Genomic DNA, 14,569 nt, shown 5'->3' with positions numbered 1-14,569 from the left:
TTTGGTATGGACAAGTTTTAATCTCTTTTTTTTAATTTATGGGTAGTACTTATGTCTTTTTAACTTGATAATTTTTAAAACGTACATTTGTGTTTCTGTCCGTTTTAATAGGTATAGGGCTCGTATTATGACCTCTTATTTCCAGACAGTGAATTGAACTGACTGGCAAATTCATATTATGAACGCAATAACCAGCCATGGTTATAATAAGTGCAATATGAATTTAATTGTATAAAATGTAAACTGTCTGGAAATAAGAGGTCGTAATACGGACCAAGTAAGCGTAAAAAAGGAGAAAATTGACACCATTAAAAATATATTTTTATTCTTCACGAAAATAAAGACCAAATTACAACTCACTGAAAGAACTCAGAAGCCGGTGTGAAATGCGACAATGGTCCTTGGTACATAACGTCCGTTCTATTGATAGTATTGGTAGAATTGGTCGTGTTGTGCCTTGCCGCATCCCAGCACTGCTCTGTGTTCCACGCGTTGTCACAGTGCAGCCACGGCAGTTCCGAACGAGCGGACGATATGAGGAAGTACAATGCCCACCCTGTGTTGTTTTTTGGCCATTTTATTGATCTATTTCTACCGTGTTATTATCCTATCCTACTAATGCTATAAACGAGAAAGTTTGCTAGTATGTTTGTAATATTATGACGTCAGTTCTATTGGTAGAACTGGTCGTGTTGTGCCTTGCCGCATCCCAGCACTGGTCCGTGTTCCACGCGTTGTCGCAGTGCAGTCACGGCAGTTCCGAACGCGCGGACGATATGAGGAAGTACAATGCCCACCCTGTGTTGTTTTTTGACCATTTTATTGATCTATTTATCCCGTGTTATTATCCTATCCTACTAATGCTATAAACGAGAAAGTTTGCTAGTATGTATGTAATATTATGACGTCTGTTCTATAATGGTAGAATTGGTCGTGTTGTGTCTTGCCGCATCCCAGCACTGCTCTGTGTTCCACGCGTTGTCACAGTGCAACCACGGCAGTTCCGATTTCCGAACGAGCGGACAATATTATGAGGAAGTACAATGCCCACCCTATGTTGTTTTTTGGCCATTTTATTGATCTACCTAAGCGCTGTTAAGTCTGTACTACTTTTTGTACCTACACTGTTTCTTATTTACCATAAAATTTCAATAACGTAAAGGCCAACCTAATTTCAGGTCACAAATAAATTGTTAATGAAATTTAGGTATTGTGTTTGATGAAAACCTCAGATTTGAAAACCATTTTAACACTATTATCTCTAATTGCTTTTACAGGCTTAAACTACTATATCGAATTAGACCCTTTTTAAGCACTGAGCTTCGTATACGGTTGTGTGATTCTCTAATTTTATCAAAATTCAATTACACTGATTGTATGTATGGTTCCAGATTACTCGTACGTACTAAAAAGGCTATACAACGTGTACAAAATAGTTGCGCGCGATTTTGCTGGAATATTCCTCCGCGCCATCACGTCAGTCCTTTTTTGAATGAAGCTAAAATTTTAAATATGGAAAGCCGACGTCAAGTGCATTTTTCTAAGTTTCTTTTTGGGATTATTATTAATGAGCGTCCAACGTACCTTTACCAGAGGCTTCATTTTTGTAGGGATAAAGGACGCAAATCGCTTGTCAATGAAACCAGGGGTATGAGTCAAAAGCTACTTATTGTGCCCAAACATCACACAACCGCTTTCAGAGGCAGTTTCAGTTATAATGCTACGAAGTGTTGGAACAACTTGCCTCCACCCTTACGTAACCTTCGTTGCATTAATAACTTCAAAAATAAAGTTGCTGCTTTTATTTTTAAAAAAACAACCGTAACCTACTGTAGAATGTAGCATCTCTCTTTTGTGTCTATTTATCTGTATGTATGTTTATTAATTTTTTATTTTCGTTATTATTTTCTAGTATATGTACATTCCTATACCTTCTTTTTATATGTATAATATTTATAACGTGTAATATTGTTTATTTTATTAATATAATTTCTATCCCTCTATACTTCGGTCTGTAGCTGTACTTCAAACATTGGGGGCCACTGAAAATCAGTGCTGTGCTGTTGAAGGCACAGCTTAATACTGAGTTGGTCCCCTTTTTGCTAAAGGTCTGCCACACTTTTGTCTTTTTCTGTGTTTTTTTTGTATTCCTTATTCTTTTCATTATATCTGTTGTTGGCTTTTGGCGAAATAAATTATTCTTATTCTTATTCTTATTCTTAATAATTAAATTACGAATAAAACTGAAATTTTAAGGTGAATATTGAATATAGATAAATACAATGAATGAAATCCTCCACCGAATCAACTAAATCCAGAAAAAAGTACTGAATTTAAAATTTATTTATTTATTTATTATTACATAAATCAATAACCTTTACTTTAAAAAAAAGTTTGAAAATGAGACACATTAAACAACAAAAAATTTATCTGCCAAAAATGATTCTTCTGGTACTCAAAAAGATCTATCTCATTAACTGGTTCGAAATCGAAAACGATACTCCAAAATTGAGAGGTTTTTAAACCTCTGCATATGACGCTGAGATGTGACAGTGACATGGGGACGGAGTTGAGGGGTGAAGTGAATGGCATGCATTTAGTATGGATTTAGTAGGTGTAAATTGTATTAATATAGATAGAGTAAATATTGTGTATGTTCTTAAATAGACTGTAGTATGTAATGAGTATGAATATAAACTCAAACTCAAACTCATTTATAATGTATGAGGGTATAATAATATACATATAATCACGTTATATTAAACGAAGGACTGTCTAAAGTATGTAAGAATCAAGTGTTTGATTAACGACCAACCTCACAACATTAAAATATTATACAGGGTGTAATCGTTTAGTGTGCACAGGCGATTTTTCCGTAAGTATTACAGATAACAAAAAACTTTAAACTGATATCGAAAGTACTTAACCTAATGAGTAAAATGGCGGTAATAAATTTTTAAAAATAAATCGAGAAATATCAAAAAAATTATCTTTAAACCCTCCCATACATTAAGTATGAAATATGAACATCCCATATACATTTAATATGAAAGATAAGCTTTCTTTTTATTTTTTTGGTTTTCTGCTTTAATTACTTCGCAAATTTGAAGTGACATTTTCCACGTTTTTCCGGACATTTTCCGGACATTTCCCGGACATTTCCCAGGCATTTTCCGGGGATTTTCCAGGCATTTCCACGCATTTTCCGTACATTTTCACGCATTTTCCGGGTATTTTCCAGATATTTACCAGGCATTTTCCGGACATTTCCCTGACAGCCTGTAAATGTCTGGAAAATGTCTGGAAAATCCCCGGGAAATGCTCGGAAAATCCCTGGGAAATTCCCTAAAAATAACCGGAAAATGCCTGGGAAATGTCTGGAAAATATCCGGAAAATGCGTGGAAATTTCCGGAAAAACCGTGGAAAATGCCTGGGAAATTCCCGGAAAATAACCGGAAAATCCGTGGAAAATGCCTGGAAAATCCCAGGAAAATGCCTGGAAAATATCCGGGAAATGCGTGAAAATGTCCGGAAAATATCCGGAAAATGCGTGGAAATTTCCGGAAAAACCGTGGAAAATGCCTGGGAAATTCCCGGAAAATAACCGGAAAATCCGTGGAAAATGCCTGGAAAATCCCAGGAAAATGCCTGGAAAATATCCGGGAAATGCGTGAAAATGTCCGGAAAATATCCAGAAAATGCGTGGAAATTTCCGGAAAATCCCTGGAAAATATCCGGAAAATGCGTGGAAAATTCCGGAAAAACCGTGGAAAATGGAAAATCCTAGGAAAATGCCTGGAAAATATCCGGGACATGCGTGAAAATGTCCGGAAAATGCGTGGAAATTTCCGGAAAAACCGTGGAAAATGCCTGGAAAATCCCTGGAAAATGCGTGAAAATGTCCGGAAAATATCCGGAAAATGCGTGAAAATGTCCGGAAAATGCGTGAAAATGTCCGGAAAATATCCGGAAAATGCCTGAGAAATGTCCGGAAAATGTCTGGGAAATGCATGGAAAATCCCCGGAAAATGCCAGGGAAATGCTCGGAAAATCCCCGGAAAATATCCGGAAAATGCGTGAAAATGTCCGGAAAAAGCGTGAAAATTCCACTTCAAATTTGCGAAGTAATTAAAGCAGAAAACCAAAAAAGAAAAAGAAAGCTAAAATCTTTCATTTTAAAAGTACATATATAAGAATAGAATAAAGAATAAAATACATTTATTAGGATCTCCAAAGTACCACCACCACATAAAAAAACAATAACAAGAGCACTCTTAAAGACTATAGAAAATAAACAGGGATAAAAAAAAAAAAAAGAAAAAATTAAGAGCTAAAAAGCTATTATAAATATTTGTGTGGCGACTGGTGACCTAAAGGGTAAGGCCACTCAGCATATGCTACGCCGCACCACGGTCGGCATAGCGCTGGTTTTCAGGGCCCAACCAGACAACAGACGCGTAAGTCTAAAGTGTCCCGAATAATAAAATATAGTTAAATAACATAAAATACAATAAAACAAACTAGAAAAATTTAAATTAATAAGTAAGTGTTTTTACTATTTATATAATATTAAAATCTACAAATTAATGAAATAAACATCAATACCTATATTACATAAATAAATAATGATAAATTATATTACATATATATATTGAATGCATATTATATACAACGCAACTAAGGCTTCCCGACGAAATCGCTAATGAGGTGTGTTTTATACTTATACTTAAAAGAGTGTTTGGAAATCGACTCACGTAGCGGCGGCGGAAGGTTATTCCAACACTTAGTTGCGTTGTATACAAAACTGCCTCTAAAAGCGGTTGTGTGGTATCTTGGCATAACCAACATGAATGTGGATGCTCTTGTGAAGTGCGAGCCATTTCTCTCACCAACCCATCTAAGCTTACTATGCAGGTATTTAGGTATTTGAGACGTCACCACCTCAAAAAGCATCACAGCAAAGTGAAGGCGCCTGCGTCGTTCCATGTTGAGCATTTTTGCTTCGATTAGATATGGTGTAACATGATCTCTTGCAGGTATGTCCCAACAGAACCGAGCACACGCGTTCTGAACCCGCTGTATTGCATTCCTGGTCCTTGCAAGCAACATTGCACCGTACATGGTATCTCCGAAATTAAATTTCGAGAGAATTAGTGCCTCACAGAGCCTTATACGTAAGGGTGTGGTAATGTAGTTCCTGATGCGATAAAGTAGCTTTAACCTGTAGAAGCAATTCGATATAGTAGCTTGGAAGTGTTTTTCAAACCTGAGATGCTCATCGAAAACGATCCCGAGATTTCGAGCTTCGACGACCCGCTCTACAGCTTGACCATCAATGTTTAATATCGGATTGAATTCAATGACTTTTCCGACCGACCTCGGTGTTCCCAAAACCATGAATTTGGTCTTTGCTGGATTAAGAACAAGTGAATTTTTCTCCGACCATTTCGATATACGCACCAGGTCTGAGTTTAGTTCAGCAATGGCATCAGGAGTTTGAGACGGATGGAATGAGATATACAACTGTATATCATCCGCGTAAAGATGGTATCGGCTATATATTATCTCCTTGGTGATATCGGCAGTATATAATATAAAGAGAAGTGGACCCAAGATAGAGCCCTGTGGGACTCCTCTGGTAACGTGTCCTTGATTAGAATATACGACCGATCCATCCTCCTTGCGAACTGCTACCGTCTGAGTGCGATTGCTGAGATAGCTATTGAACCAGCTAACCGTTTCCTTGCCAAACCCATAAAACGACATCTTAGAAAGAAGGAATGTTAATCGTGTCAAAGGCTCTGGTGTAATCAAGAAAGACGATAACCGTGCTCATGCCCGAATCTTGCGCTGTCAAAATGTTGTCGACAACTTCAGTCAAAGCAGAGACAGTACCACGACCTTTCCTAAAACCGGATTGTAGGTCTGGTAATATTCCGTTCTGCTCCAAGTACTGATAGAGTTGGTCGTGTACTATCCTCTCGATAACTTTTGACAGGCATGGGAGAATACTGATTGGCCTGAGATCCTTTGACGTAACTGGATTTTCTTTTTTTGGTATTGGCTGCACAAGCGCTTTTTGCCAAAGTTCAGGAAATTTGTTTGTCCTAAACGACGTGTTTATAATGTGCGTTATAGCTGGCAGAGTTTTGGAAATCGTGAGTTTTATCATATCAAGCGATATGTCGTCTACTCCTACTGCTTGTGATTTTAAGGTTTTTAAAGCCTTAAGAACAGTATTTTCTGTTACAGATTTAAATTTAAAACTGGACGTAGCGTCGCTGTATCGATGAAATTCATAGTAAGTAAGGCTTGAGAGGGCAGTTTGACTGTTTCCAGGAACATTAAGAAAATCGTCATTAAGTTGATTGGGATCATTGAAATGTGGTGGTAGTTTGTTATCCTGTTTGGGCTTAATGACAACTTGTTCCTTAATATGTTTCCAGAGTTTTGGAGGATTGTTGATGTTATTATTAACATAAGTATCAAAGTAGGATTGTTTCTCTCTATGCAGGGCACCACTTACGAGTTTTTTCAATTCCCTGTAATATTCCTTATTTTTTGTGTCCTTACTTCTCCGGGCTACGACCTGTGCTTCATCTCGCGATTTCATCATCATTTTGATGTTATACGTCACCCAAGGATAGACCTTTCGTTTCAAGTACTTCACTTTCTGAGGAGCGTAATGATGAAAAATAATTTGAATATATGCAGTTAGAATGTTCACCATCTCGCCGACATCATCCAATTCCAAAATTGTTTGCCATCGCACTTCTTCCAAAGTAGCTTCAAAACTTTCCATGTCAATGTCCTTGAGTGACCTGTACGTTATCCATTTTGGAGTATATTTATCTTTAGGTACATCTAATGTACATGATACGAAAGCATGGTTGCTCAGGGCACTGACATGGTTAACGGACACATGTGATGCGCGGATGTTGGTGCAGATTAGATCTAGTAATGTCTCACTACTATCCGTGAAATGGGTTGGCTCGGATACAAGCTGGTTGAGATTCATCAGGTTCAAAAAACTATTTAATTTGGTAAAAGAAGCATGTTGCCTGTTTAAAAGATTTATGTTGAAATCGCCCAAGATTATTATGTTATCGGACCAGGCGAAGGAGCCCAGGGATTCCATAATAGTATCCAAGAAAAGCTGGACGTCAAGCCAAGGTGGTCTATACGCTGTGCCTATAATTATTGCTTTACCCTGGACTGTGGTTTTTATCCACATCTGCTCGACTTGCGTGGATACAGGATGCTGCAACGTTTTTACCACCATACCCTCCCTCACATAGAACCCAACACCGCCCCCGCGACTGCGAATGGATCTCGAGCGCGGTATGTGCCGCAGCTTATAGCCGGGGACTTGTGGCGCGCGACCGTCTTCGCCCTCACGAAGCCAGGTCTCGTTGATCGCCAGTACGTCCACCCGAAGTCGGTTTAGTGCGACGACAAATTCATCATGTCGGGTTCCTAGAGAGCAAGGATTGATAAAACCAACCTTTAATTTATTTTTAATGTTGAAGGCAAGATATAAATTATATATAGACATAAACACATACGCAAAAATATAATAAATAAACTATACGATAGACAGATATTCGCACATATAACATAGGTACCTATAATACATATTATACAGATATCTGTGTGGGAAAGGTTTATGTTAATAAGTGAGGAGATTATTTTAAAATAATGTGAAACCTCGAGGAGTATGAAACAATTATTGATATTTAGTAGAAATAAAATATATATTTTAGTATTACTATTCGTCACCATCATTCTATAATTTTTAATAAAATGCACATATTCATAAAAACAATTACTAAGTTTTACACGAACTCGGTTCTTGATACTAAATTGGCAAACATTATTACACAAAATAATTTTGTAAAATTTACAAGACATGTCGCCACACAATATTTTTTTAAAACAAATGTACATCCAGAAACTTTTTTTAAAACTAAATAAGTCTAAAAGATACAATACACAAACACTAAATAAGCTTAAAATTGAAATACAATAATATAATAGTAATTTATTTACTAGTTGGATATAGATACTAGTATTAATAATTAACAAATATACAGCCAAACAAGCGTGAATAATTATTTTAATATAATTCGACAGTAAGGCTGGCGAGATTGAAAATGATATTTTAATTTTGTTCAGATGCCTACACAACAGACAATGTACAAGTATAGTAGATCCGTTATATTTTTTATACCTCTTAGAATATAGATACGAACAATAATATTTTCTCACTTTAGTCTTACAGCAACAACGAACTAACAATCTATACAAATACTTATGTTGGTCTAGGCCAGAAATACTACTGTTTTGATATGCATATGTGGTTAAATTACAATTATAAATCCCGCATAATGTCACAGAATAATAATATGTAGGTAATGTGTAAAAATAGATACAATTTACAATATGCTTATGAAATGAATATTTATTTGAAATGCAAACACTAAATGATACGTTAATACTATTTACTAAACACAATGTTTTTATTACTGGTTTTATAACGAAAGCTAAGTAATAATTACAATTATATGTTATAGCGACTCTTTGCAAACCTAACCACGACGAAAAATTTTACTTATATCGTCTTCACAACGAACACGGTATGAGATAGCTTTCGGATCGCGTCTGACGTATATTCGGCCCTCTTTAGACCACACATATCTCCAGCTCTCAGCGGCAGCCCTCTCGCGGGCGAGGTAAAACAGTCTGCTATGATACTGAGACAAGTGTTCATTCACATAAAACCGCCGCGCAGCCCCACCGATGCCCGTGCCAGCAGTGTCGGCGCCGCGCCGCACGCGCGCCGCGCGCAGGAACTCGTCGCGTACGCGGCGGCGCGTGAGCCGAACGGCGATGGTGCGGGGGCGCGCGGGGCTCACAGCTCCGTCCGTGCTGGACTCCTGCCTGCTTTGCTGCTTACCCATACGATGCGCACTCACAATATCACGTTCATCAATTTCGAAACTGAGTTTTTTTGCGAGTGACATAACAATATGAGTGAGATTCTCGCCGTTTGTCTCAGGGACTCCCGATATACAATATATGGGATATTCATATTTCGTACTTAATGTATGGGGGTTTAAAGATATTTTTTTTGATATTTCTCGATTTATTTTTAAAAATTTATTACGGCCATTTTACTCATTAGGTTAAGTACTTTCGATATCAGTTTAAAGTTTTTTGTTATCTGTAATACTTACAGAAAAATCGCCTGTGCACACTTAACGATTACACCCTGTATAAGAAAGTATTTTAAGATAGTATCTACATATTTCGAAGTCAGAAATTTTACAATATTCTAAGTATAGGGTTTGATAAACAGTTCAGTAAATGATAATTATAATGACCATGTTTCTAAAAAATAAGTCAATGAAAAACACGAAAATATGTTCCTCTAAATAAAGTTGAATATCCTTAGCGTTCAATCTATCCATAACAATAAAAATCAATAAAATATAAATCAATGCGAAATAATCAATAAAAATCTTAATTTTCTATAAGTCCATTAACATAATTAAAGATACCAAGACTCACCAATAATAACATTATAATAAAAGGACACGTAGAAAGCCACCATTACCGCGCAAAAGCCAACTCCTGCAAAGAAAAACATAAGAATCTTCATCAATCAACGTCGTTGCACTTACTGCAAACTCAAATATTTGATAGCTTCTAGATCATTTGAGCTGTGACCTAAGTGGTCGTTTGTAGACTTTTTACTTATATTGGGATAACCTTTGATTGATGGAAACAACAAAAATAGTTACAGTGCCACAAACTTATCTGACCCGGTGGCAAAAACTGGAACTACGTGCCGCCATTTTGAAATGTCACATTTTCACAGACTTTTCATACGGAATATTTTGTTTATATAAAAGAAAGCGACATCAGTGACACTGTCACCGGGTCAGATAAGTTTGTGGCACTATAAGTTATGAATAGCCGCTTTGCTTTTCAGTATCATTATGCTTAATGCCTTTAAGGTGCTTTTCCACCAATAATGTGCGAGGATTTGTAGCGAGCAATGTGTATGTTATATATAGTATTGCCACAGAATACATAATATGTAGTAGCTAAACGCTACAGAACGGACACTCTCCGCCTCCCGCCACAATTAAACACTTACCTCACCCCGCACGATCAGGCTAAAATATATGGTCCATATTTTTCTGTAAGGACGATACGCAACGAAGATTGACAACATTAATCAAATTGACTTAAAGTAATTTATTATTTTGGATTTGTGATTATCGTTTTTCGTAGAAAATGGTTAGATTTTGTGCTGTTTACGGATGTATTTCATCAGAAAAACCCGAATTTTTTTTACGCTAGTCACAAATGTGCCAACCATAAAGCGTTAACACACACATTTGCAGTCTCTACAGTGTGACTGTCAAAACGATAATTTTGTATGGAGTGTCCGGGGTGTGGTATTGCTCCATGCTTCAAACTAAATAAAGCGATATGATTGGTTATTTACAAACACATTCCTAGCTACATATCCTCGCATATTATTGGTGGAAAGCACCCTTATAGCACAAAAATTCACAATATTTAGCCCTAAAAACGTACCCTTAAACAAAGGGCATATTTTCCACAGCGTTATAGGCCCCTGTCGGTTATACTGGCCCAGGATCAGCTCCATGTAGAACAAAGGAACCGCTCCGAAGACCAGCATCAACATGTATGGGATCAGAAACGCGCCTGAAATTATGTAGATTAGGAAATAATATGACCTTTTTAGCAAATTAAAGTCAATAGTTAATTATTTTTGGAAATAAATTAAACTTTTAAATTTGCAACAAGAGAAACTAGACAAAAATTAAACGAACCTCCTATCTAATGATAAAAGAGAATTTTCAAATTTGGTTCACCCAGTCAAAAGTAACTGAGGTAACAAACCAAAAATAATGCAATCGAAATAAGAAGCTCCTCTTTATTTGAAGCTGTTTGCAATTATTTTTTTTTTAAGGAAGCAAGTTAATGTCTCATAATAAGAACATAAATTAAATAATAATGTATCAATTATTATTGTACAAATAACTAGTTGACTATATGGAGAAGAAATGCCAGTCCAATGTTACGTTTTCATTTTTACGATAGTAAATAGTCGTTTCACATAATATCACCATTTTTCTGGCGGTTGTGTAAACTCAATGGAGTTGAAACACATTATGATAGGATTGTAGATAGACCCTATAAACGTGGAAAGTGGCATTTTCTATACCACTTCCAACTTTGATGGAAAATTACTAATGTCCGTATCGGGAATAATTTATACGCCCAAAATAAGATGCAGAATAAAATTTTATCATATTTAATTCTTTGGACACTATTGGTCACCAGATTTATTGACTTTTTCTCGTTACATAGGTCTTTATACATTATTAAAGTTCATTAAATAATATAAAGAAATAAAGAATCTATTTTATATTTTCCGTGTATTCATCCAAAACATACGTAAGGGAACAAGAGGGTGATCACTCTTGTGTCGCTCCAACCGTGACAACCCAAAGTAATCATTATTCAATGGACAATCTTTAAATTGTGATGAGACCAGTGGCAGTAACTGCAGAATGCAATATATATGCTTATTTATTTGACTGACCGGTTGGCTTGGTTGGTAGTGACCCTGCCTTCCAAGCCAGAGGTCGTGAGTTCGATTCCCACCCGGGGCAAATATTTGTGTGATGGACATAGATGTTTGCTCTATGTCTGGGTGTTAATTATCTATATAAGTATTTATTTAAAATTATATATGTATGTTTATCAGCCATCTGGTTTCCATAACACAAGCGAAAGCTTAGTATGGGATCAGATCGTACGTGTGTGAAAATTGTCCTGAAATATTTATTTATTTGTAGAAATTCAATATATCCTTGGGATTATAATTGAAATATTTTGAAGAATTTTATATTATTGTTATTAAATTAGTTACAAGAAAACAACAGTTTTAATTCTATCTATTCGAACAGATATGTTAATTCTATTCAACTTTACACTAAATAGTACCATTTATCTATCATTTCACCATTTTATTCATACTACTGCATATATCTATATTCTACTAGATACTTACCACCACCGTTCCTATAGCACAGATAAGGAAACCGCCAAACATTAGCCAAGTCCACAGCAAAACCAATGATGGAAAGAAGAAAATCTGCTCCAGTACCCCAAGTTTCTCGACCGTCGTCTGGTGCTAAATGTATCAAAATAATATTTTTTATTTAATCATCGTATGGTACCTACAATGGACATGGGCAATCGTAGACAAAGGACTAAACTTTATTTTTAAGGTTAGTTTAATAAACTTTGTAAAAATTAAATAACTGTAAAAGTTTTTCGTCAATCAGTAAGTATACGAAATAAAAATAGCTGTTTGTCTAGTTTTATCGTTATTAATAATTTTAAGGCAAATTGCAAATTACTCTAACTAGCTATATTTCATTACAGTATCTCATCTCAGACAATCATCACCATAATATATGGCCATATATATCTGTATGCTGCTATGATTACATTCACTCGAACTTACCGTCTTTGACGCTATTTTTGCTTATCTTTTTGGGTTTCGTTTCGTTGAAGTATCCTTCTTCCTCTATTTGTATTTTAGGCTCTTCTAAAAACAATTCAATGTTTAAAATATTTAATTTTATATTCAATTAAAAAATAATGTATCTACATATTACAATTTAGTTATTTGAAGCAAGAAACTATTTTAATAATAATAAATAGGAAGTAATTGTCTCGAAAACTAAATTAAAAATTGTCAATGTTACTTACTTTTATAGCATGAAAGCGTAACAACAGATCCTTTCGCTGATTTATGATCTAAAACAAGAAATATAAAATATATTTCTGTAAGCTGTAAACGTAGTTAATAAAAACTTACTATGTACCTTATAAAATTTATCCATAGAGATCCCAGGCTAGAACTTGAGATTTACAAGAAAATAAAATAACCATTTCTAAAACCGAAAGAACTAAGAAATGATTCGGAAACGACAATTAGCAGATAAACACATTCTTTTGACACAAAAACCCTGATGACTTAATGATAGAAATAACGAAACACGGTTAAATGTCTCGTATAAGGTATACTTATAACTTAAACATTTCGAATGAAAATGCGCTTTATATATTTTTATAGTAAAGCAGAAGACAAAGTAAAGATACAAACAATATTAATACATAATAAAAATGGGAAGAAACCAATAAAATTGTCTTTATATGAAGTGTATAAGCTCTCTACATATTCTGCTTTATAAAAGTCCTCTGATTGAAACATAAACACGTTTTCAATTAACAAGAAAACATACATCATCACAGCTTATTTTTGTTCACATTCCGGGAATCGGGAGTACATGTCTCCTATGACGATTAAGACCAAAAACTGTAGGAAATGCTTAAGTACCAAAAACCGTAAATAATAAACAAATAATTATATGCCAAAAAGTTTTCAAAGTCGTCACGAAGATTTTAAACACATATAGCTCAGCATCCTTGCAGGCTCATCTCAATGGAAATACCTCGGATTCTAATGGCTTAATAATAAATTCAATTATCGACTGATAATGGCATTCCGATATAGAAAAATTCCTTGAGAAATGTGAGAACGGATCGGAATGTGCTCTCCTGGTTGTATTTTAAATCTAGGGACAAACTGTCAAATTTTGTTATTGAGACGGTTTTTTACTAGTTGTAGGTACCTAACTTTAATCTTACAATTATAAGCTATAGATATTGCCTTATTATATTTTAACAAAGACCATGAATAGAACTAATATACTATAGCAACAATAACTAACCCTATTAGCATGAATAAACTCAAACATTTACTTGTTACGACAGATTCTAACAAAATATTTTATTTTTACCAAATTCAGCAGACGGGAATAATATGAAATGAAGATTTCATTATTTATATCGTGTATTTCAAAATATTGCTATAAACTTTTATCAACATTTATTCTCACTCTATTATAATAATTGAAAGTGTTTTGCACAAAACCTTTTTGCAAGAAATAAACTAGACTACGATGCAATAAAATCGACTTGTGAAGAGGTAATAACTTCAACCGAGTGCACTTCAAGTACTTATCTGTTGTTTTATTCGTGCTTTTAAACTATTGTTTACAGATTCGTTTTTATATTAGATTGTTGTGTTTTAGAGAGTAATTTAAATATGGAAATTGTTCAACACATGTAGATTGTACATTATATGGTATTGTAATTCAAAGTTGTGAATTAGAAAACGGCGCGCTGCTCGTCGTACGAGCTGCCCATGCCATCGGAGCACACGTGTGTAGTGTAAATAACAATATATGGGCTATGTTTCCTGAAATAAATGAATTTTATTATTTACTATCTGTGCTCCGCGGTTTCACCCGCAGTGCTCCACTCCTGTTTTTTTTTTTTTTTTTTTTTTATTGGTAATAGGGAAGCGCTTGACCACAATCTCGCCTGATGTTAAGCTGAGATGTGGTCTAAGATGGAACGCGCTGTTACGCTGTTAGTCTGAGCGTGATG

General features: G+C 35.3%; 1 protein-coding gene across 1 annotated transcript in view; it reads right to left on the bottom strand.

Moving 5' to 3' along the window:
• The window catches only part of LOC149897716 (sodium-dependent noradrenaline transporter-like), a 53,268-nt gene that overhangs the window by 11,510 nt on the left and 27,189 nt on the right, over window positions 1-14,569 (bottom strand). The window contains exons 6-11 of the mRNA XM_090116003.1: window positions 12,824-12,871; window positions 12,576-12,659; window positions 12,117-12,239; window positions 10,610-10,741; window positions 9,572-9,634; window positions 361-556 (exon numbers count right to left, since the gene is read on the bottom strand). Coding sequence (XP_089972129.1) covers window positions 361-556; window positions 9,572-9,634; window positions 10,610-10,741; window positions 12,117-12,239; window positions 12,576-12,659; window positions 12,824-12,871 — 646 coding nt within the window. The remainder of the gene's footprint in view (window positions 1-360; window positions 557-9,571; window positions 9,635-10,609; window positions 10,742-12,116; window positions 12,240-12,575; window positions 12,660-12,823; window positions 12,872-14,569) is intronic.

Source organism: Colias eurytheme, chromosome 25 (genome assembly GCF_061535395.1).
Source record: "Colias eurytheme isolate Ceu_HAF_F1 chromosome 25, ilColEury1 Martin Lab GWU primary, whole genome shotgun sequence".
Lineage (NCBI taxonomy): Eukaryota > Metazoa > Arthropoda > Insecta > Lepidoptera > Pieridae > Colias > Colias eurytheme.
The sequence above is the reverse complement of the archived record's forward strand: the minus strand, read 5'-3'. Positions and strand labels throughout refer to the sequence as shown.